Source organism: Leopardus geoffroyi, chromosome C1 (genome assembly GCF_018350155.1).
Source record: "Leopardus geoffroyi isolate Oge1 chromosome C1, O.geoffroyi_Oge1_pat1.0, whole genome shotgun sequence".
Classification (NCBI taxonomy): Eukaryota; Metazoa; Chordata; class Mammalia; order Carnivora; family Felidae; genus Leopardus; species Leopardus geoffroyi.
In genome coordinates, this window is record NC_059328.1 from 154,368,380 (window position 1) to 154,394,417 (window position 26,038).

At 36.8% G+C, this 26,038-nt stretch overlaps 1 protein-coding gene, 1 long non-coding RNA gene and 1 pseudogene across 2 annotated transcripts in view; 2 read left to right on the forward strand and 1 right to left on the reverse strand.

Moving 5' to 3' along the window:
• LOC123599008 overlaps window positions 1-23,110 on the forward strand; it is a 48,690-nt gene extending 25,580 nt beyond the window's left edge. Inside the window, exon 3 of the long non-coding RNA XR_006712929.1 lies at window positions 22,862-23,110. This is a non-coding gene — a long non-coding RNA (uncharacterized LOC123599008). The remainder of the gene's footprint in view (window positions 1-22,861) is intronic.
• Window positions 19,840-20,113, reverse strand: LOC123599005 (annotated as a pseudogene).
• A 481-nt stretch (window positions 23,111-23,591) lies between the features above and the next one.
• Window positions 23,592-24,155, forward strand: LOC123596899 (small integral membrane protein 15-like). The gene is made up of 2 exons (XM_045475136.1): window positions 23,592-23,643; window positions 23,752-24,155. The coding sequence occupies exons 1-2, from the start codon at window positions 23,592-23,594 to the stop codon at window positions 23,985-23,987; spliced, it is 288 nt and encodes a 95-aa protein (XP_045331092.1). The 3' UTR covers window positions 23,988-24,155.
• Window positions 24,156-26,038: the final 1,883 nt, after the last annotated feature.

Here is a 26,038-nt window from a genome sequence, read left to right on the forward strand (position 1 = left end):
CTTTTTTAAATACTTAGGCATTGTGTTCTTCTGACATCTCTTTTATCTCCATTGCCTGTAGATTGCTAAGATGTGTTCTTCATTTTTAGCAGTTTCATTGAGAGAGGACAAGAATACAAACAGATAATTTTACTTTAAAAGGGTATGCAGTTGTACTTCTCTTGTGGAGATATTCTTTAATTTATTTCCCCCAAAGGGAGATGAGATAAAAATTGACTCTTGCCTCCCTCCCTCTCCCCCATTTTGGATATAGATGTAAGAGGGAGAGAAATTCATGGTGATTGAGTGACAACGAAAACAATGGTACCATTGCTGATATGTTGAGAGTCCCAGAGAGAGGAACTAGGTGGACGTAATAAGAATGTCAGCATACTAGTTCCTGTGGCAGGTGATTTAAAACACACAGTCGATAGCTTAAAACAACCCAGATTTATTCATGCACAGTTCTGGAGGCCAAAAGTCTGAAATCATCATCACTGGACTGAAATCAAGTTGTCAGCAGGGCCACGCTCTTTCTGGAGGCTCTAAGATAGAATTTATTCCTGGTCTCTTCTGGCTTCTGGTGACTGTGGTATTCTTTGGCTCGTGGCCACACCACTTCAATCTCTGCCTCTACAGTCATATTGCTTTCTCCTGTTCTGTGGTGAAATTTCCTTCTGCCTTTCCCTCATAAGAGCACTTGTGATTGCATTTAGGGCCCACCTAGACAATCCATGAAAAACTCCTCATGTCAAGATCTTTTGTCATATTTGCCTAGTCCCTTTTGCCATGTAGGGTAATATTTATAGGTTCAGGATTTAGGATTGGGGTGTATTTGGAGGCCTAGTACAGTGAGGTAAAGTGCATAGAGAGCTGATGTGGGTTTTATTTGTACATCTCTAAGACCCTTAGGAGACAATGACTGAATCAGGGCTAACTCCTGGCATTAGGGCTAAGAAAGAACTTTTAAGCGTTGGGGAATAGTGATTGCTTCTTAACCTCCTGGGTTGCACATTAGATCTGGAAAGAATGTACCCTTTGGGCTGGTTGAGTAAAAATACTACTTTATCAAAACATAACAATTTTAATATTTGTTCTGTGGATGTTGTAGAAAAGTGTATATTCTCTGTATAAATGTAAAGCTTAATCGTGCCTTTGAATGATATTTTATAATTCTTCTTACAATTTTTATAATACTTCTGAAATTCTGTTTCATGTCCTTGATATATCTATTAGAGCCACATTAAATTTTAAGTGAAATTTTCCTTTCTTTCTTAATAGTTTATATTGTATGTATTTCTCTACCATATGGATTGTTCATAATTATATTTACATTGTGCATTGTAACTTTTATACATCTATAAAATACTACATATAGTATAGTTACACATCTATCCCATTTCATGGTTTTTGCCACAATACATGATACTTTGATTCTGATTTCTCTACCTCTCTTCTCCTCTAATGTTTTAATATTCATTTTGACTGGAGAAATTTTCAAAACCCCTTTAATTTCCAACATTTCTTTGCCATTTTGTTTATATGTACTCTTCTTTTAATAAGCAGTGACTTTGATTTCCCTTACGATGCCATCTGATGGTATTTTCCTTTTAAGTCATTTACATATACCATAAAAAGTGACATATGATCTTATTTTGCCATTTTATTTTATAACTTATGGTTTATACTTATCATTTTCTTCTCCCCTATGTATTATATATCATTGAAGATTTTCTTTGTTCCTTTTAGTTATTTTTTTCCTACAAGTATTTGTAGAACATACAGTACATTTGTCTCATTTAAGTTCTACAGTGTTTAGCTTTAATATATGCATAGTTAAAATACATATAATATGTATACATAGTTTACACATATTGTATACATGTATAACTTAATAAATACATAGATTAATATACAAAATATGTAGTTTTTATTGAAGTATAATTGATGCACAATGTTGCATTAGTTTCATGTATATATATGTAATTTAAAAAAAAATTTTTTTTAACGTTTATTTATTTTTGAGACAGAGAGAGACAGAGCATGAACAGGGGAGGGTCAGAGAGAGAGGGAGACACAGAATCCGAAACAGGCTCCAGGCTCTGAGCGGTCAACACAGAGCCCGACGCGGGGCTCGAACTCACGGACCGTGAGATCATGACCTGAGCCGAAGTCAGACGCCTAACCGACTAAGCCACCCAGGCGCCCCTATATATGTAATTTTAAACCAATGACGAAAATACAAGATTTCTACTGATTCTTATGAGACTCATGTACTTACCTTCCCCTTTTCTCCTCCCTCCTAACATGTATTAATTAATTAATTAAGATTTATTTAAATTCTTTGACATTAAGACTTTCTTTTTTAGTACTGTATATGTTCTTTCCCAAGAAATATTTTTTATAGATTAATTATATAACAAAGCTGTGCTAAAAACTACCAATTAAAATTTAATGCTAATTTTATTTTATTTTTTAAATATTTTCTTTTTTCTAATGTTTATTTATTTTTGAGACAGAGAGACAGAGTGAGAGCAGGGAAGGGACAGAGAGAGACACACAGAATCTGAAGCAGGCTCCAGGCTCTGAGCCATCAGCACTCACAAACCGTGAGATCATGTCCTGAGTCAAAGTTGGTCACTTAACCAAATGAGCCACCCAGGCACCCATAAAATTTAATGCTAATCTTAATGGGTACATTACACATTACCAATTTTTTAATACCATATCACCTCTTGAGATTTTGTAATTTTTATTTATTCTTTTCATCAGCTGTAGGTCAGCTGTGGTATTTTTTCAGACATCAGTACTTTTTTCCCCCAAAAGGGTCAATGGGGCCTCACACTTTCTGATTCCTTCTCACCGTAACAAAAGTTTGGCTAGGTTAAGATTTTTTTTTTTATAAGTAAACATAACGCCCAGTGCAGCACCCAACATAAGGCTTGAACTTATGACCCTGAGATCAAGACCTGAACTGAGATCAAGAGTCGGATGCCTAACTGACTGAGCCACCCATACGACCCTAGGTTAATATTTTATCACCATAAATTTTTTCTCTGCATAACTCAGTAGACCAGTCTTACTCAAATAATGTGATTCTTGGGCCATCTGCCTCAGAATCTATGGAGATAAGGTCCAGGAATGTGCATTTTAAACAAGCTTTTGAGTAACTTCACAATTTAAGAACTATTTGCATAGAAATCACTCTTAGCACTACTAAAATTTAGTATCATAAAAAGAACGTGTAATTTTAACTCCCAACTATTTTTCCTTTTGTATGTTATTTGTAGTTTCTGCCTGTAACACTTTTTATTATCCTTGAAAACCAAAGATATTTCAAAGATATTTGTAGCTGTGGGCTATCCTATATTGATTTTGCTTGATTGGCTCTTTCAAAATAGGAACAAATATTTGTCTTAGCATATTTTTTTCTATTCCTTCCTGATTATTCCTTTCTTCCCCTTCTTCCTTTTATATGTGTCTTGGATCTTTTCCATTTAGTGAAAAAAGTAAAATTTTTTTTACTTTTTGTTTGAAATCATTCTAGATTCACGGTGTGTTGCAAAAATAGTACAGAGAAATGTCCTGTGTGCTTCATCCATATACCTTCAATGTTTATTCCTTATATAACTGTATTACAGTATCAAACCAGGGTGTATGCATAGCCCTGTGCCATTCTGTCCCTTGCATAGATTTGTGTAATCACCACCACCATCAAGATACAGACAGAGCTATTCTACCAACACAAACATCTTCCTCTCTGTGTACAGTCATGCCCCTGAACCCTTACCATCCGTAGCCCCCGGCAACCACTAACCTGTTCTGAACTGATATAATTTTGTAATTTGAGAAGGTTGTATAAGTGGAGTCAAATAGTATGTGACTTTGAGATTGGCTTATTTCACTCATCATAATGCCCTTGAGAGCCATCTGAGTTGTGGAAAGTATTAACAGCTCATTCCCTTTTACTGCTGAGTAGTATTCCAAAGTATGGATGTACCACAGTTTAGCAAAGCTCTTAACTTCTATGTTATCTTCAACTACATCCTCTATCCTTTTAGTTCTCAAAGAGTTTCTCAAGTTGACTTTATAAATTACCCACCCACACCCTTTATCATTTAAAGGAGTCAATTTACTGTTATTGTTTCTGTTTGCTTTCCGAATGTGATATACACGTTTTTTTGTCCTTATGAAGTTAATCGTAATGATTTAGATTTTTCTTTTTAAAAGGTTTAGTGATTCTCAAATCATTTTAATATAATAATTATAATTAAAGTATTAATATATTGTTGATAATATAAATTATGTTTTGAAAAGTATTTTTGTGTTTCACGGAGACAATATAGTAGAGTGGCTTAGAAGCATAGATCTGGACTCCCGCTGCTCTGTACAAATCCAAACTGCCATGTTAGAACTGGAGCACCTTTTGATGAGAGCCGGCTGTGAACATATTTGCTGCTAGGTGGATTAACAAGGCTGAGGTTCATTAGACAAAAGACAGATGGCTAGTCAGTGAGGTGAGTAAATATAAACACCAGGTGGGCAAGTGGTCACCAGCTAGGTTATTTAGGACTCTGCTGTTTTTCTTTTGTTATCTGAAGGTTTGGTAAGCCATCCTTCAGTCTGTACCAGGTGGAACTAACGGAAACTGTCATCCACCACTGGAATGAGTATATTTGAAATAAGAACCAGGATTATGCAGTGTGAATGGGGTGTTTGAGAAGATGAGTACTCTGTATTATGATGAGAAAACATTGCATTGGGAAGGAATGAGACACCCTCGTCCCAGGATGACTGATATGGCACCAGAATAATGGTTTTCCCTAATTTTTTTATTGTGGTAAAATACACATAACATAAAACTTAGCATCTTAACTATTTACATGGTCAGTGGAATTAAGTACATTCATATTATTGTACAACCATTACCACCATCCATCTCCAGAACTCTTTACATCTTACAAAACTGAAACTCTATACCCTTTCAAAAATAACTCTCCGGTTCTCCTCTAGCCTCTAGAAACTACCACTCTACTTTCTGGCTTTACAATTTTAACTACTGTAGGTAGCCCAGGTAAGTGGAATCATATAATATTTGTCTTTTTGTGATTGGCTTATTTCACTTCTTGTAATGTCCTCAGGGTTCATCCATGTTGAATCATGTGTCAGAATTTCCTTACTTTTTAAGACTGAGTAATATTACATTGTGTGTATACACCATATTTTATTTATCCATTCATCCTTTGATGGACATTTGGGTTGCTTTCACCTTTTAGCTATTATGAATAATGCTACTATGATAGAGTCATTTAAAAATGTGTGCTGAGCATTTTTCCCTTGAAATATGTTAAGATAAATTAACCATTGCAAGACAGCATAATTATGAATGTGTATAAGTGAGATAGAACCTGAGGTCCTAAGCTGAAATTATGAGTTGTAGAAACTTATGGAATTAAATAATAACCCATAATTATTTGTCAGAGTGTCAGATACCATGAAGATGAACTTTTGATGTAGAAACACCAAGTGTTTAGCTATAAAATATATTATCATCATGACTTGGAAGAGTGAGACTTTGGTAACGTCTTCCACAGACTTTCGGGGTTCTGGAATCAGTCCTTCATTGAGGTGTCACCTTCATATTGTACATATCCTGAACATGAAGCTATACAAGGCCCAAGTGAACACTTGAAAGTGTTCTGAAAAAAAAATTTTTTCTGAAAAAAAAAATTACTGGGAGTGAGGAAAGAGATTCATGGTTCAAGCAGGAACTTCTCAAATGTAGCATAGCATGGGGGAATGCAATGACTTAGGAGAAATAGCAATGACAATGATAGCCTGTATATAGTGAGACTACTGCTGCCAAGTTCAAGACTGCATCAACATTGGGCTACCCTGAAGTTCTCAGGTAGGGTCATCATGGAACTTCTGCTCCTGGGTTTCAGGACTGTTGATAACACAGAACTGAAACTAAGAATAGATCCGTGGCTGACTTTGTTTAATGTGATTTTTTTCCCCCTTATCTTATTTAATGCCCAGGTTTCCCTTCAAATTATCCCACCAAGACTTAGCTGGGACCTTAGTTACTAGGTGTACGCTCTCACATGTTTCCTTTAACACGGCATTAATTCAATGTTACATGGGTGAATTCAAGGCAGAAGTGAGCAACGTCTGCATCTACTTCAGCAGTGAAAGGATTGTCTTGCTACAATTTTTTAAACATCTGCTTCTACCCCAAATGAAAGTTGCTATTGATATTCTAAAGGAGAAAAGAGATGCAGTGATATTTGTATTATTAAACATCCCTTAGATCTTAGGGGTCTAATCAGGCTAATTTTCTTAGGCAGTTCTGTGAGGGGAGTTGTTATTGTGGAGAATTGTGGGTTTAATCTCCAGTGATAATAAAAATGGCGAAAGTATAGTTGAGAACAATATTGAATTTTTAGAGGCCCAGCGATAACCCTTTGTGGAGGGAGCATTTGCTCATTAACTCTCCAGTAGATAAACCCCTATTTTTAGGTGTATGGTGAGAAAAAAAATTCCCCATGTGCTTAAGTCTAGGAAATGTCGGAGAAAGGAGATACAAAATGTGGCCATGTGAACTACAGCTTATATATGAGAGAAGTGAGAACCAAAGAAAAACTCTTGTGAGTTGACAGCTGGGAATTGAAAAGAAACTATCAGAAAGAAATGCAGAAGACTGACCGGAATAAAACTGCCAAAAAAAAAAAAACAAAAACAAAAACATGAAAGAAAGAAAGAAAAAGAAAATAGAAAAGTTTCAAGGAAAAGGAGGACATTAGTAGAGTTGAATATTGATTAAAATCAACTGAGATGAAAATGGAGGAAAAGTTGTTGGGCTCTGCACAATTTTCAAATGAATTGTAGGAGTGGAAATGAGGGATTAAGGGAACTATAGAAATCGAGGAAGGACACGTGAGGTGTCATTATCTTTGCATGTGATGAGATCAATGAGGGCAATGTAATTTAAGATAGTGTCAAGAAATCATCTTAAGTTGGCTGCTAGAGACTTGGGCGTGTTTGTAGGAATAGATTATATTAAGAATAAAAAATAGAGTAGAGAAAAATATATTAGAACTGAGAATACATGATATAAATCAGAATGAATTTACAGAATTTTGCTAACAAATGTTAAATTATGCATTATATAATGCTATTTTCTTTTTACCATTTTTTTTTCTTACAGGGTAAATCCACCAAAACTTCCTTCTTTTGTTTTTAATGTTTATTATTTTTGAAAGACAGTGAGAGACAGACAGAGCACGAGATGGGGAGAGGCAGAGAGGGAGAGAGACACAGAATCTGAAGGAGATATCTGACTGAACTGTCAGCACAGAGCCAGATACAGGGCTTGACCTCACTAACCTTGAGATCATGACCTGGGCTGAAGCCAGACGCTTAACTGACTGAGCCACCCAGGTGCCCCATTCCTTTTTTTTTTTTTTTTTTAAGTTTATTTTGAGAGAAAGAGTGTGCATGCACAAGTGGGGAAGGGGCAGAGAGAGAATCCCAAGCAGGCTCTGCACTGCCAGCATGGAGCCCAACAGGGCACTCAAACCCACAAACTGAACCATGAAATCACAAACTGAGCCAACACCAAGAGTCAGATGCTTAACCGACTGAGCCACCTAAGCACTCCCCAAAACTTCCTTCTGATTTGCAGTGGAAATTGAGTTACAAATTTGCTAAGGTTAGAATAAGGAAAAATAATTTTCCTTGATAGAAATTTTGTTAGACTAGGACACCATTTTCTGGAAGAATCCAGCCACTTAACCCTCTCTGTAATCCTAATATGTCTCTTGGAGAAATATTTGTTGTCTACGAGTGAAATTTGGTTTTCATATAGTTCATGTTCCTACATATTAAATATATATGTTTAATACAGTAGTATATTTGCTTGGTAAATAGAATTAATGCTTTTTTTTAAAATTCTGTACTATAGGAAGATTTATGCAGAACACAGTTAAAAATAAATTATCTTTAGTGTTGAAATAGAACTTACTAATTTGTCATACATAAAAGGAAATTCTCCTTCATAATTATATCTTGGTCACACTTAATGTTTGTTGTGCGTTTAATTATACAACAACTGATGATGATGATGTAGCCCCAATAGATGGCTGGGGGACATCAGTCCACGTGCCCTAGGAAATGCCAAAATGTGGGATTCCTTTTTCCTTTGAGTCAGATCTGGTTTATTACGATGGAAGAAAAATTCCAGTATACTGAGAGATAGAGACTTTACAAAGGGTTCCAGTTTCCCCTTATCTTCTACAACATTGTGTCATACTCAGATATTTTGTGCACCACTTCTGCCTCCTGTGTGAAGATAGGAGTCACCAATTATCTAAATAGTCTGGATTTTTATCTCATAGAGGCTTAGTACACTCCATCTTTGGGAGTGTCCATTTCCTACAGCTGGGTTTCTAATAGTAAGACTGAGTGACTCTTCTAAAATAGAGAAGTTCTGACCTTTCTCATTACCTTTCTTAGGACATAAATTGTGATCCAATGGAGATGTATAATCATGATCATCTTACTTCATTTGGGGTCCTCATTAGGACTTAAAGGAGCATATTTTTCTATTAAATACAAACCTCAGAATGTAACCAATCATAATGTCTAAACTAAGGAGGACTTTTCACAGGGAAGTTGCCAAATCATCATAATTTTCTTCCTTCTGTGCATATCATGCCTTTCATGAAGATGTTCAGGTGGCTGTAATAACTTGCTTAAGAAAAGCTATCCGCTGGTTGGATCAATATCATCAATACCATGGATCAGTATTGGTTGATTCCATATATAGAAGGACAGATTATACATGGTGCTGTGGATGATCTTACAACATAAAGAGATCCGTGAGAGATCATTATAATATGGGGATTAAAAAAGGCCTACGAAAATCCACAAAGTAAATAATTTATGGAAGGATAAGCAAAAGTTAAACGTAATTTACAAATTGTATTTTTCAGCTTATTGCCATGATATGCACATAACTAATGCATAAAACTTGGATCTATGGCATGAAGGAGATGTCTTAAAAACTTCCTGCCTACCCATAACCTATACCCTAGTTTCTGTGTGAAGCTCAGAGTCTGCCCTTTACTCTGAGGGCTTTCTTGTTCTAGAACGTTATAACAGCTTATTTTCCATCACATTATAACTAGCTTTGCTTATCTGCCAAACTTCTTCAGATTAATCTCTGTTTCAGACCTATACCCAGTTCTGAAAGCTCAAATAGGATGGGCACCTTCTCTGCATCTAACCCTGTATGAAACCCTCAGCTTCTGTTGAAATGAGATTTGAGTCAGGAGAAATAGAAAAGCTAATTTGCTACCCAGTGCGAGGCTGATGTGTTCAGTTTGCAGATAGAAAGATTTAGATGTTCTCTAGGACACTAGAGGTATTGGAACTAGGCTTGGGTTAGGTTTGGGAAATCAGTTGAGCAGCCATTAGTATAAATTGACAATTGGCCTTAGGAGACAGGATCAGGAGGCCAAAGGAAAGTAAGTAGAAGGGTGTTGGGACTGAAGATTGAGTCTTGCAAGCAAGAAGAGGAATAGGAATTGATGAAAGCGATGTAGAAGCCAAGGGGAGAGGTAGGAGAAGCCTGTATCACTGTCCTACTGCCATGGACCCTCACAGTCACACATGGCTTCAAGTTTAGATTTTTGACATGCTTTTCAAGTGAAATCATGTCACTATATTTTGTGCAGATGTATTAAAGCTTTAATTTAGTAACAGTATACATTTGAAACATACCAAAATATTTGGATTCTTAAAAAAAATGGAAGGGTTTTGGATTCCCATTAACTAACAAATGATAATCTTGGGAGGCAAATCAGAAGGAGACTGTTCTAGGATTGGGTAATCAAAAATATCAGAAATGTCAGAAGTTGAAGAAAGACCAAAGAGAATAAGCACTAAAAAAGACCCTGGTATTCACCAAGGAGACCTGTGGAGTTCTTTATGGAAAAAGTCTAAATATTGGGGTAAAAGGTGGCCAAAGAATTAGTACATGATAAGAAAATGGTACTGGTCTCAAACATTCTTTAGTAGAGTTTGGCAGTTAGAACCACACGCGTGTCTGTGTGTTCTGTATGTGTTGTGTACATAGGCCGTTTTCCCTTGGTTTCTTCATTTTTGCCTCTTATTTCCTACCTCTTCCAGTACCTCCTGTTCTCTAGGGAAATGGAACCCTGGCCAAAAGGCAGGCCTGTCATCTAGTTGTCACCATACCCAAAGAGAGCACCACAGTGAATTTCTTTTCATACTTATGGTCCTGGGAGAGAGGGAGATATGAAAAATTGTCCTGAAGTCTATCACGTTGTGACTGAGTCAAGTTACCTGTAAAAGAGCTCTTTAGAATATAGAGTCGAGGTACACAGTTTAAAGGAATGAGAACAAAGAGCAGATATCTTTGAGCAACTTGCTGTGGAGGAGACAAGTGGAGCTTGTCTGGAGAAGTCTCTGGGCAAGTATACATACCTACTGCATACATTTACACTTTTTTAGCTTGCTCCTTCAAGAGAAAGCAAAGAGCATTTAAAGAGTCTGAACCAGGTAGTCATCCAATATTAATTGCGTTATTGCATTCCAACCACCAACATCACCCAACCATTCCCAGCCACCACCCACAGAGCACCTGAACCAGAAATTGTGACTGAACCAGAACCAGAAACTCAAGGATTGACTGATTCAGTGGTGCCTACAGGAGCCATTGTTTATGACATTTCTACCCAGCTCCAAGGAAGCATTGACTTGTGTGTTTAGTTCTAACTGAACTAAACCCTGAAGAGCGTTTTCTGAGGATAGTAGGGTGAGGTACCTGTTCCAACTTTCTCAAGATTTCTTCTCTCCTTTTGTGCTCACATGTCTGTGTAATCCTTAGAGGGCCTCCACAAGGAGCAGACAGAGCTAGAGCATCCATTCCTCATGTCAGCAGAGTACAGTAGTAGCTCCCAGGCTTGATTTGGAGCCATTCTTGCCTTCCTGATATTCTTTATTAGTTGTATGCTATGGCCTCGGAGCCAGTGCAGTGAGCTTTGTGGGTGTATTTGTAATTGCACAACGAATACTATTTTTTCTCTTCTTTAAATAAGGGTGATTATTTTACCATCTATCACATATCCATCTGTCCATTCATTCATTCAAACTTTTTTTTTTTTAAAGAACAAGTACCTTTTTTGTGAATGCTCGGTACTATTCCTTTTTTTAAAATTAAAAAAAAAAAATCTTTATTTATTTTTGAGAGATAGAGACAGCATGTGAGCAGGGGAGGGGCAGAGAGAGAGGGAGACAAGAATGCGAAGCAGGCTCCAAACTGTCAGCACAGAGCCCGACGTGGGGCTCGAACTCACAAACCGTGAGATCATGACCTGAGCTGAAGTCAGAGGCCCAACTGACTGAGCCACCCAGGCGCCCCTCATTCAAACATTTTTTAAGCGCACTTTACATACCATGCCCATCTCAGGGGCCACAAAGGAACTAAAAATATTGCTTGCCACCAGGAAACAAGACCTGAACAAATGTAGACTCAAGTCTTATTGGAATTTAGAGCAGGAAAAGAACACATGTGGCTAGGGCCAAGAAGAGGTAGATTCTAATAAATGTCCTACTGAACAGTTAGTTTAAATGAATGTGCTTTCACTACATGGTAAGGGTTGGACCAGGAGTCAAGGTTTCTGGATTTTAAGTCAAATTTTGAATTCCTTAGAGGAAAAATTTGCATAAATGCAGAGTCATGGTGGTAATTAGAGTATTCGGCCCATTTTGAAACAATTTAATCTTCTCTGATTCAGAATTTCATTTCTTGAAGGGTTTACTTTTATCCTATCAAGGTGCTCTAGTCCTTTTAATTGCAAACCCATTTAAAACCTGAATACTGAATACTGCTCTCGGCCTAGGCCTTGGCTACTGTTGAAAAATATGAAGAAACATGCTAAATTTTCACAGTTCTGCTCATTGGACACTAGAGGGTAGTGTTTTACTTCTTTTAAGATTGAATGTCCAGTGGTACACAATGCTGAGCTATAGCTGGAGGGCTTTGTGGGTGTGGAAAATCTTCAGATATGTGCAGTGAAACCCAGCATCCCCTGACTGATCTTCAAAGAGCAGAAGAAATGATTCCACCTGATTCACCAGTCCTTAGGCAGAGAATTTGACCATTGAAAAATTAAATTTATCACTTACAGAGCCCTTCATGGTTTGCTTTATTAAATAAATTTTTGATGTACTTTTTTCTGGCCTACATTATCACCTTCTGGGGTGGGGACACTTCTAACATGCTCCGTACACAAATGTGTGTAAATCACAAAATCTTTGGGCAACAACACCAATACGGGCCCAATTACCCTCTCACCAGGACCTGCCTGTGGACCCAGCCTACTCCAGCCTCTTTTTCTGTCCATCTTACTGCACTTGCCTACTTTCTGTTACCATTTATTTTTGTAGCTTCTCACTTAGCATATTTTCATGGATGTTTGCCTTAATGTGTTAACTCCACAATTAGAATGTAGACTCGTAAGGACAGGGGCTATTATGTTTTACATTCCTTTTCATACCCTCCAGTGCTCACAATAGGGCATAGAAGAGACGTTCAACAAAAACTTCCTCAGTCAAATGAAGTGGGAGATGATACCAGCAGGACAAGCACAGAGTTAGTGGTAAATTACCTGAAGGGCGTCTTTGGGATAAAACCCTGTATCTAGGTATGTGGAATCCTGATCTCCCGGAACCTGTTTTTGCCACTCTATGTCACTATTCCAATTTTCCTGCTTTGTGTCTCATTTTATCAGGACCCCAGTGAGGGCACTCGTGGGGAGACTAGTCCTGAAACATACCTGTCTGTGCTCTTTATTTACTTCCTTTGCCCTTATAAATAGCCAATCCTAATGATGAGGATTTTTTGGTTAAAATTTCTGTTGAGTTCACAAGGGAGATATTTCAGGTGACCTTGTTTCTTAGAAAACTGATGCTTTCAGAGGGAGTTAATGGGGAGGAAAATGGATATATTTTTCTCTTTCCTGAATTTTTTAACCTTTTAGTGTTGTCATTAAACACTACATTTAACTTGATACTATACTTTGATATTCTAAATTTTTTTTAACGTTTATTTTTGAGAGAGAGAGAGAGACAGTGTGAGCAGGAGAAGGGCAGAGAGAGAGGGAGACACAGAATCTGAAGCAGGCTGTAGGCTCTGAGCTGTCAGCACAGAACCCAACATGGGGCTTGAACTCATGAGCCGTGAGATCATGACCTAAGCCAAAGTCAGAGGCTTAACTGACTGAGCCACCCAGGTGCCCCAGTACTGTACTTTGATATTCTAACACAGCCCCTTTGATGGAATTATGGAGGATACATTGGGTGGTTTGTGAAGACAGTGAAAGGGAAGGCAGAGACTAGCTTAAAAAATCACTGTTGAATTTCTCCATGCAAGACCTAAGAGTCTAACCAAGGAAAGAAGGAGAAGAATGGAGGGATATAAAGAGGGCAAAACTGTCAGGATCTTGTGATCAATTGGATATGGAAGGTGAAAAGGAGGGAAGAGACTAGGATCACTTCTAGAATCCTGAATGGTTTAAGGAGTCTTTGTGAGTACAGGAAATGAAGGAGGAAGAACAGAACCAGAGCAAAGTGAAAGTGTCTGGGTTTATCATGAGCTGTCCGTAAGGCATCCAAGTCATGTGAGGAGAGTGTAGGAGATCAGAATGTGGAGTATGGAGAGAGATCTGGGCCACAGATAAGGATTTGGGACCCATCTGAGCTTGATGGTAGACTCTAAGTGGGTATGAGATACCCCGCATTAAATGTCCAATTATGAAACTTTGGGGAAAGCTATGTAGAAGGTAAAGAGAGGAAGATGAGCCAGGAAAACAAAGTGTCCAGGACTGTGGTTATGGCATTTGTGCCAATACCAAGGGAGAAGATAGATAAAAGGAAATTGTGGTCAAAAGAGCTTAGCTAACAATAGGTCTGAGAGGAAAAGTAACACTTGAATAATGTAACTAGAGGGCCAGATTCCAAAGATCCATGGAACATGTCTTGTAGTGAGCTGAGAATAAACATGCTGTGGGGGACTCCTGGATGGGTTAGTTGGTTAAGCATCCAGCTCTTGGTTTCGGCTCAAGATATGAGCTCACAGTCTCTGAGCATGGAGCCTGCTTAACATTCCCTCTCCCTCTCCTTCTGCCCCTCCCCTACTCTCAAGCACACACACACTCTCTCTCTCTCTCTCTCTCTCTCTCTCTCTCTCTCTCTCTCTCTCTCAAATAAAACAAAACAAAACACACTTTTGGATTCCCCTACAGAGCTGGGTATGGTATGGGGATGTACACAATGAATGCTCTACTTGTTGAACTGAGTTCCATGACAGTGATCATAAAACCTTATTTATTCTGAAATAGGGAAGGAAAAAGGATCTATTCCCTAGAACCGGGGAATACTTTTCAAACTGCACAGGATCCTCACTCATTCTGATTCAGACCTCTATGACCCCTCACAAGTCTTTCTCCCAGATGGAAATCATTCCACGTAGTTAGAGATGATATGGAGAGGAAGGTTTTGAACTATGACTATTATGGACACGTAGAAAGAAGAGACAGGAGCCATAAAAACACAGCTCTGTAAAGGGTTAATTGCATATATGTTTAATTATGTCAATTTTTGTATGTATGTCTTAGGCCTTTTATAATCGGTGTGTTAGTTGCAAATAAATATGTGGTACTCACTTTCAAAATATTTTAGCTTTTCTCACGTGCCTCATTGTGCCAAAATTCAACACATAGCCCTTTGCTAAGAGAGACGGAATAGCATGCATCCATGGTTGGATTCAATAAGTAAATATTGAGCTTTAATGAAGTACCAATTAGACATTGTGATTCATTTTTAAAAAAATAAGCCAGTCTCATAAATAAATAAGAGACTTCTTGACTTGCCTGGAGGACTTGTTCCCTACTTTTGTAAGGCTGACTTCTCAACCCTAATAGATGAAATGTCATTTTCCCAGAGTGCACATTCCCAACTTCCTAATCTATAGAATGAAACCCCTCCTTATTATTTTCTTTCATAGCATCCTGTTCACAATTTCTAATTGTGTACATACCTTTTGTTTATTTATTTTGTTTGTTTATTTGATTGATGTCTGTCTTGCTCATGATCATGAGCTCCTTGAAAGCCAGCATCAAATCTGTTTTGCAGCATGCTCAGAATGTAGGGGAGTATCTGGGAAGTAGGAGGAATTTAATAAATATCTGTAGAGTAGATGTATATATTTCTTGTTCTGTATGTGAAAACAGTTTGTTTTGTAAATCAGTTAAATTCTACTGTTAGTATTATTTTTTGTCACATAAATATTATGATGCCATATCCATTAGCAGCTAGGCTCTTAGGGACAACCAAATCGTTTGTCAAAGGTAAATTCATTAGTGGGATATTAGATTTCATGTAGTGTAACATTTTCACGTAAAATATTTGAACTCTTTTAAAGATATAATGAGTCAACATATTTAAACTTTAAAAACAGCTGATATTTATCAGTTTCCAACAGATGTTTACAGCTGGAGGACTGGTATCTATTCAGATTGAGAGGGTGCCAGAGGGCTGATTGTTCAGTTTTTATTTTTATCACTATAAATACTACTACAATAAACATCACTATAGAAATACCACTACAATGATGCTTTTTTTTTTTTTTTTTTTTTTTGGTTAGCTATATTAAAAGTAAAATAGGATTCCTGGGTCAAAAGTATGTGACATTTTCATTTTAACAGATAATTTTTTATTTCTTTCTAAAATGTTTGTGGTAATTTAGACTCCCAGCTTTGATGTAAATAGTATCTATTTTGTTGCATCCTTGTCAGCACTGAGACTTTTTTTTTAAATTATTGCTAATCTGAAGGTGATATGCTTCTTTGCTTCTATTTGTATATGTGATATATTCCAATTAATGAAGAGTACTTTTATTTTTAACTTTTATTTTTAATACTTTTATTTTTATTTTATTATTAAAAGACATATTACTCTTTTAATGAGCCAGATTGTTACTGAAGAGAACAGCATTTTCTTAATTTTAACTTTAACAGAGAGGTAAAACATGCTGAGGGTGATGTGGTACATTTGTATTTCACAGAGGGACTCATTTTATCTTGATTATGATTTCTATTTCTATATTGTTATTTCTATATTATTTACATTATATTAACTAAATTGACATTCTGTATTAATGAGTAGCTCTTTCAACACTTGGCTGTTTAAGATGCTTTCAAATTTCTCTATTATGATATTTACAAAGCTGCATGCATGTTCAGTAAGAAATTGTATAAACCATATAAACCAACTCCCTTAATTGCACACTAATGAATTTAGCTCCTTTTGAAGAAGTCTTCTGTGTTTTGATCAGGACTGTGAAGGTGCTTAAAAAAAAGGAGATGTTTAAAAAAAAACCCTACAAATAGGGAAAGATTGAGGCTTGCTAATATGGAACCCAGTTCTAGTTCTTAAAAAAGAAAAGTATGTAGGAAGAGCCTATAATTTTCACTACTATCTTTGGGCTTGGAAAAATGCCCAGGTTAGTGACAAAGGGAACTTTGGGGAAAGACTCTAAATCTACCACACTGTAAGAAAGAAAATGGAAAATCAGATGGATAGTTTCATTAAAAACATAAGCCATGTAAAATCTTCGAGAGTCAAAAGAGTAATAGCAGGATTTCTAATGATTTTTTTCCAAATTGAAATATTACTATGATTTAACAATTTAGATTATTTTGAAAATTGGTGGTGATGCAGCTGTAAGCCATTAACCATAGTCAACGTCATTATGAATTTGTTCTTGGGGCCAGGTCTCATACACTCCCTGCGACCCAATCTTGAAACCTTACTGTCTTCTCTAACCTTACCCCTATCTTTGAAATACAATTTTTCCTGCATCCAACTCTTCTTTTTTCAGCTGGTATTTTATGATGCCTGAGGCACTGCTTCTCATACTTTAATGTACACATAAATTTCCTGAAGATTTTATTAAAACGCAGACTCTGACTCCATAGTTCTGGGAGTCTGCATTGTAACAAGTTCCTGGTGATGCCGGTGAGGCCGATGCTGTTGGCTTGGGGCCTGTACTTTGACTAGGATGGGACTCTAGATACTGCAACATCCCCCTAAATGGTTATCACTGGATTGATCTTTCTGTAACACTGTTTTAATAAGTCTTCCTTTGCTGGAAAACATTCAGGGATCTACCAAATCTAGTTTAGAGCCCAAATCAGATCATTCGCTGCCTTCATAATTTTGAAATTACTTGCTAGCTTTATCTTCCAGCACATCCTTTCAAGAATTCTGAGTTTTAGTCAAACCCATCAAATGTCCTTTCTCTGCTGGAGCTCAGTTCCGCCCAAGAGGTGGACCTAGTAGGACTGCTGGCTCTTCCCCTCCCCCTTCTCAAATCCACCCCAGAGGAACAAGGGAGGGAAAAATGGAGGAAACCATGAGAAACCCCTGAGTTGAGGGATGAGGGAGAGAGAGTGGTTTGAACCTGTGTGGAACTGTAGCACTGGCCTGGGGCAGGACGCAGCTCAGCCTGGTTGTAGGAGGCTAAAGTAAAAACTTCTCCCTTGGGGCTTCTGGGTGGCTCAGTCAGTTAAGTGTCTGGCTCCAGCCCAGGTCATGATCTCACAGTTCAGGGGTTTGAGCCCTGCATTGGGCTCTGTGCTGACAGCTCACAGCCTGGAGCCTGCTTCGGATTCTGTGTCTCCCTCTCTCTCTCTGCCCCTCCTCCACTCACGCTCTGTGTGTGTGTCTCTCTCTCTCAAAAATAAATAACACATTTAAAAAAAATCTTCTCCCTTCATTTCCTTTGGAATTTGCAATGCCAGGCTGGCCCTGTACCTGCAGCAACTGACACCTGGTTCAGGTATCCCCAGCAGGGCAAACAAGGGCAATGTAGATACCTAGTGCTTGTGGGCAGCTGACCTCAGGGCTCTCCATTACTAATCCCAAGCCTTGGGGCTGGGAACAAACAATGTCTAATGTCTTATGTTTGTAGTGGTAAGCAATTCAACTATGCTTTCCTGGTATCTTCATTAGGCTTAATTAGCCCTGTTCTACTTGCTTTATTAAAAAAAAAAAAAAATTTGGAAGTATTCTTTCTTTTTCTATGTTCTGGAAGAATTTAAGCATAATTAGAATTATCTGCTATTTGTAGGTTTGGTAGAACTCTCCTGTGAAGCCATTTGGGCCTGAGGCCTTTTTAAGGAGGTGGGGTTTTTATATTTTTTTCTAATTTTTTTTTTTCCCATGGAAGTTAGTGTACTTAAGCCACCTATATTTAATGGGATCAATTTTGATCAATTAAACTTACTGGGAAATTACTATTTCATCTCTGTATTATTTGCATAGAACTGTACAAAATAGTCTCTTTAGTGTTTTAACTACTTCTCTTTCAGTGATTATTTCTTATTGTGTGTATTATGCTTCCCCCCACCCTTTAAAAAAATTTTTTTTTAAGTTTATTTATTTATTTTGAGAGAGAGAGAGCACAAGCAGGGGAGAGGCAGACAGAGGGAGAGGCAGAATCCCAAGCAGGCTCTGCACCATGAGCCTGATGCAGGGCTTGAACTCACAAACTGTGAGATCATGACCTGGATCGAGATCAAGAGTCGGATGCTTAACCGCTTAAACGACTGGGCTACCCAGGCACGCCTCCCCGCCTCTGCTTTTTATCCCTAAATAAGTTACCAAGTGATTTCCACTCCTAAGAAACAGCATTTTAACTTATTAATTCTAATATTTTTCTGATAGTTAATTTCTGCTTTATTTTTACCATTTCCTTTCTTGTGCTTTACAACGTTTGTGTCTTTGTTTTTCCCAAGGACTTCAGGTTGGGATTTTAATTCATTTCTTTTCATTCTTTATTTTTATTGATGTAAGTGTTTAAGGCTATGAATTCCTCTTTAGTCGCAGCTTTAATCATATCCCATACATTCTGTTTTTATTATCATTATTTTTAAAAGAAATTCTGAAACTTAATTTAGCATTTTTCCTTTACCAGAGTTGTTCAGTAGCAAGTTTTACATTTTCAGCTAGAAAAGACACTTTAGAAATGTTGTTATTAATTTCTATTAATATTATACTCTAATCAGAGAATGTGATTTGAGTTTTGTCTGTATTATGAAAATGAGGTTTTCTGTGTGATATAACATGATTAATTTATATGAATCTTCCATATGCCTTTGAGAAAAAGGTATGTAAATTGTTATTGGTGGTAAAATTCAATATAGATTCATAAGATCACCCTTATTCATGGTGTGAAAAGTGTTTTATATCCTTCCTTTATTTTTATTCACTTGATTTTCTTGGTCTGGGATTGATACATTAAAGTCTTCTATTATTATTTTGTTTCTGACTGTCTCTCCTGGCATTTCCTGGACTTTCTGTTTTATAAACGTGGTGGTAGTGTTTATGGCTATTTAAAAATACTATCTTTGTTTTGAAGCATGACCTTTATCATTTTAACATGTCTTTCCTTGTTTCATTTAATGCTTTTTGTGATGATTTATACTTCATCCAATATCAAGATATCAAACCTGCATTAATTTATTTTTATTAAAAAAAGTTTTTTTTTTTTTTACTTACTGAAACAGATGCACCTTAGATCTATAGATAAAAACTACTCAGCAAAGGTCAATAACCATTTCAGCTCTACTCTGTTAGAGCCATATTCCGTACAGTCTTCAGGATCTAGGTTAACTGGTTATTTTCATTAGTTCATGTCGTCTGCAGTAGTAGAAAAACAAGGCATTGTATTAGTTTAAATGAAATGCACTGCTGGGAGCCAAATCCAGTCGCTTATATTCCCTATTTTTTCTTTAGATCTTCTACTTTGTTGATGTAAGCTTTAAGGGCATCTTCCTTGGAAGTCCCTTTTAGCTGATTCCAGGCATCCCACCTGGCCTTGCCTTTGAGATCCGACAGCCCAGGCCACGCTGTTTGTGTCATCTGCAGTTGTTTGTTTGTAGCGGCTGTAGGGGAACGTCATCTCATTATCTGCTGACTTGGTCTTGGGGTATTTAGCATCCTCACCAGCTTTGTCAAAGTCAGCCTGAGACATGCCAGCGGGGTTGCAAGGGTCCTAGGGCACCCTACATTTTTATTACTTATATTTGCCTGATAAAACTTTGTCCAACTCTTTATTTTTAACATTCCTGAACCTCTTTAAGTATGTTGACGGTATGTAGCATAGAGTTGGGCTTTACTTTGTGAGTCAATCTGAAAATCTCTTTAACAAGTAAATCAAGCTTATTTATATATATTAATGTGACTGATATGTTTGGTCACATCAATAATCAACTTATTATTTTTTTATATTTTTATATTTACTTATTATATTTTTATATATTTTTATTTTTTATATTATTTTTTTATATTTATTTTTTATATTTACTGTATATATTGGTTTTTTATTATTTTTTATATATTTTTTTATTTTACTGTATATATTTTACTGTATATATTTTACTGTATTTTACTGTATATATTTTACTGTATTTTACTGTATATATTTTACTGTATATATTTTTATATTTACTGTATATATTGTTATAGATTTATATATATATTTATATATATATAATATTTATATATATATACTGATTGTTATAGATTTATATATATATACTGTATATATTGTTATAGATATTGTTATAGATACTATGTTTCACCATGTGGTCTGTTTCCTTGCCTTTCTTTTTTCAGGGGTCTGGAGTAGACAGAGTATTTAATTTGGTTTAGGAACATTTCTTTTTTTTTCCTAATGATTACGTTTATTACCTTAGTCCCTTTAATTCCTTTTTTAGGCTTCCGCTAACTGATTTGTCAGCTTAAAACAATATCCTCTTTTCACTATCCAGTATTCAGTAAATGTAAACACAGTAAAACTGTGTAAACTGTGTAAACACAGTAAAATGTGTTTCATTTTTTTCCCTTTTTTCCCCTTTTTTTCTCCTCCCATGTCTTTAGTTACATTTTTAAATTCTGGCAGAATATATAACAGGTATATTCTATCTTTAATCTTTTCCCCCACCTTTATTGTAGTCCTAAATCTGCAATTAGGTATAGATGTTGAATATCTTCAGTGCTCACCAAAGGTCTTTTTGCTGAAGTTTCTCAACTCATATCTGGCTGGATGAAGCTCACCCTCTAGTAGATTCCTAAGGGAAGGCTCATGAGGACTGTGTTCTCTGGACTGTTACAGGTTTAAAGTTACGTTGTATCACCTTGATTCCCTGTGCAGAGGTGAGAGATTTGAGCGGTTCACTTATATTTCTGGTTTGAGAATGCCTTATTCTGTTGGACTGAAAGTACAATTTTCTCTCCACAGAGAAGCAAGTTGGTGTGTCTTCTGGTCCTGGTTCTCTTTGGTTTCTTAGTTTTCCTTAATTTGAACAATTGTTGCTACTTTCTCTTTACCACCTGGCCTCCAAGGGATGCCCCCGGGGGGCCAAGTGCCCTCCCTTCCCCCAGAGGCCATACCTCTTCCAGGACTGCTGCATCCACTCCTGTGCACTTTTCTGCCCCTTGTCTTCAGTTCTCTCGGAGCCAGTGCTCTGATCCAGCAGGTCTTATCTCTGTTCTGGCATTTTTCCAGGCCTGCTGGAACTTTCTTCTTCTGAAAGTGATGTTATATCTTGGTGGGTTCTGTTGCTTCTGTATCCCACTCTCGCCTCCTTGTTTTTGTTGTGGCCCCAGCCTTACAGTGGTTCTCCACTCAAAGAAGCTTTGGATGCTTCTACCCTACTTACATATAAGTTGCAATTTGTCACAATCTTTGTCTCCAAGTTATTCTGTAAGCATGGATGATGGATGGTTTTATTTGCTCCCTTTTTGTATCTGTGTGGTTTTTGGAGAAAGTGAGCAGAGATTTGAATTTAGGCAGGCATCTTCATCCTATGGGAACTCAAAGGGCAACAGATACCACTTTTTTTTATTTTAGTAATTTTAGCTTAATTGTATTGTAAGAACTTTGAGGGCACATTTAATACATTATCAGGCTTATAGTAAGTGATAAGTAAGTATCTGATGGAGGAAAATATTAACAGATAGTATAACTCACTTTACTTTAGCAAAAGAGATTATGGAGGAACTCTTCCCATATTTATGGAAAAATCATCATGTCAAATTGTATTAGTTGCTGACTCAGTGGCTTAATTGTTGCCAGTCTACTAAGGATATAATATTATGGAAATTAAATACAGAAATTGTTTGATGCATTTGGATACAATTCTGAGAGACAAGGTGAGGCGAGCACATATCAGAATAGACAAAATGGTAAAGGTGATGTTTTCCTAATAATGCATGACGTTAGATGAAACTTTTAGGTAAAGAAAACAATAAGCTATGCGTTGTATTTTCTTTGATTAAAAGAAGTATATATTAAATTCTCTACTTCTAGCTACTTGGAAGGATGTCATGCAAGGCAAAAAAAAAATCCACGGAATCTTGCCAATGATTTTGATCAGGGAATGTTGGCAGACTGAACGAAATGTCTGATAAAGTAAATGTTGCCAAATAATTTCAATGTTTATAGTAGATGGTTTTCTTAAACTTAATTGTGTAGCTCTGTGATGACACAAAAATAGAGTAAATCAGAAAAGATGCGTCAGTACCACTTTCAGGGGACAGAACTGACAGTGGCTCCCGTCTTTCTCTAGAGCAGAAGTTTTTATGGTGGTGAGCAGCTCCCATATCTGTGCTGTCAGTGGCTACTAGCCACATGTAGTGAATGGACTGAGGAACTCAATTTTTAACTTGCTTATTTTAATTAATTTATGTGGCCACTTGTGGTTCATGGCTACTATTTCGGACACTGCAGGTATCCAGAGAGACATTCATGAACTCAAGCTTGAAGTTATCCCATTTGGGGGAGAGAAAAAGAACAGAAGAGAAATCTGGTTGGCATGAGGAAGTAAGGGTCATCTGTGTGTTATCTGTTTATCTTCTACCTGGCCATCTATCTATCATCCGTTGTTGGAGAAAGAGCAAGTTACTACTTTTTCATGGGGGTAAAAAAAGGAAACACTGTTCTCTACTCTTGGCGGAGCCTGGGACTACTTGTTTTAAAGTTTTGAGTCTTCTTGGGGCACCTGGATGGCTCAGTCGGTTAAGTGTCTGACTTCATCTCAGGTCATGATCTCACAGTTCGTGGGTTTGAGTCCCATATTGGGCTCTGTGCTGACAGCTCGGAGCCTGGAGCCTGCTTTGGATTCTGTGTCTCCCTCTCTTTCTGCCCCTCCCCTGCTTGCTCTCTGTCTCTCTCTCAATCTCTCAAGAAAATAAATAAATAAATAAACTTTTTTTTTTTAATGAAAGTTTTGATTCTTCTCAATTGTTGCCTCTGCTGCTTTATATCAGACTATGCTATACATCTTTGTGTTTAACTCTTTGAACTCTTTCATATTAGTGAAATCCATACATAGACTATCACTTGGTAAGTTGAATATTCTGAAACTAAGTTAAGGAACATATATACACTCACATTAATCACACCTCAAATCCATGCCCGTATTTGTCCTGCTGTAAAGCCAAGAGCTATACAGAAATTTATGAACCGGGCTTCCGACCTGGAGGATATAGAATTTAAATCTTCTCTCACAAGTATATGGTAGAGCTAAAGAAGAAGAAGACAAGCAAGGGTCATCTGAAATTGTAATTGGCTCACTAATAATCGCAGGACAAAGTTGGAAATAACTACTCAAGCATAAGACACTACCAAGATATTTGATATAAAGGCTTGGGCTGAGTACGTTGTGGAATGGGCTGCAAAGGACCCATATGGCTTCCTTACAACGGTTATTTTGGCCCTTACTCCATTGTTTCTAGCAAGTGCTATACGGTCCTGGAAATTAGCCAAGATGATTGAAGCCAGGGAAAAGGAACAAAAGAAGAAACAAAAACGTCAAGAAAATATTGCAAAAGCTAAACGACTGAAGAAGGATTGAAGGAATGAACAGGCTCTATAACCAGAGAAAAATCACTTGGAAAATTAAGCAGCTTTGGAAGGACCCACTGAGGTTTCTTTTCTGACTTTTATGACAGTAATTTGTAGTCACTGAAGTCTGAGCACATGGAAGGATCATGTTAGGTGTGACCTCTACTACTGCAACTTGTAGGCTTTGGTGTAGAAGTCTGTTGACAGTTATTGTAAATTGGCATTTATTCTATAAATACATTATGAATTCTTTTCAAATAATGGCTTAGAATGGGGCCCTTTCTGGACGAAAGGAGTTAAGAATGTAAAAATCAAAACTGTCCTGAGGTGAAAAGTGTGCTTTGGCTTAAAAGGCATATAGTATATTAATTATATCTTTTATCATTATTGCTTATTTCTTGGAATAGAATCATTTCTGGCTTTCTCAAAGCCACATATTAACTAATGACTTTTTGTGTTCTGCATTTTCTCATTTTAACCTTTGAGATAATTATCAGATATTCTGCATTTTTTAAAATCTAATTTTATAAAGAATTCTCTTATTGACTATATAGAATACCACCTACCAGATATAACAGTTTTTGTACTTATGAACACTGCAATTTTCTTAGAGATGTCTTGTTGAGTAGAATAACACTATGATTTAAAGCTTGCAGTAAAAATGCCAAACCTTGTGTTACCTTGGAACCAGTTTACTCTTTCCTGTGCTAAGTAGAAATGTGAAGTAGTTAAAATGTCTTATCAGATAATTTGCTCATTATATAGATGCCATTTTTGTGTTTTTATTCCATTCTTTGTTTTAACTTACCTAGTAGTGATATTCTGCTTTCTGATGAAACAGGTTCACGGTGAAAATTAAAATTTCAAATTTCTTTTAAGGAATTCTTAAAAAGTAATAGTTAAGTCGTAACTCATAAGTGGTAAAGAAAGGCTTAACATTTGGAAAAATTTTGGTCATCATACCAGTAATTGGATGAAAAAGGTAAATTGTGTCAAAATGAGATATGTGTTAAAATTAGAAATAAAGAGCTAAAGGATCTTTCCTTTAGTTAAGTAGATAACTGGAACTTTTTACTATTAAACAGGCTTTTATAAATGCATAGTGCAGTAATTTTATTTGCTGTCAGTATATGATAGCTTATTAATGTTTTCCTCCCCTCTGATAATAAATTTTAAATTACAAAAAATTGTCCACCAGCTTTAGTTTAAAAATGGAACTAGATATTGAAATAAATTTGATACTTTTTTATAAAAAAAAAAAAAGAAATATATTAACCAGACCTGTGGTTTACTGTTTTTTTTTTTTTTTCTTTGTTGGTTGGTTGGTTGGTTTGTTTGGATTGCTTAAGCCTTTGGTTTCTCGGATTCAGGACTCAGCTGCCTGAGTTTCAATTCTGGATCGTCCATTTATTAGATATGTGACTCTTAGAAACAAACTTAACTTTTGCATTGGTTTCCCCGTCGGGTTGTTATGAAGATTAAATGAACTCATGGTTGTAAATTATATAGAATAGTACTTTACACTGTTTATTTATAAATTGCACAAATTATTTTTTATATATAATTTATTGTCAAATTGGTTTCCATACAACACCCAGTGCTCATCCCGACAGGTGCCCTCCTCAATGCCCATCACCCACTTTCCCCTCTCCCCCACCCCCCATCAACCCTCAGTTCTCAGTATTTAAGAGTCTCTTATGGTTTGCCTCCTTCCCTCTCTGTAACTTTTAACTTTTCCCCCCTTCCCCTCCCCCCTGGTGTTCTGTTAAGTTTCTCAGGATCCACGTAAGAGTGAAAACATATGGTAGCTGTCTTTCTCTGCCTGACTTATTTCACTTAGCCTAACACTCTCCAGTTCCATCCACGTTGCTACCAAGGGCCAGATTTCATTCTTTCTCATTGCCAAGGAGTAGTCCATTGTATACATAAACACATCTTCTTTATTCATTCGTCAGTTGATGGACATTTTGGCTCTTTCCATAATATAGCTATTGTTGAGAGTGCTGCTATAAACATTAGGGTACAAGTGCCCCTATGCATCAGCACTCCTGTATCCCTTGG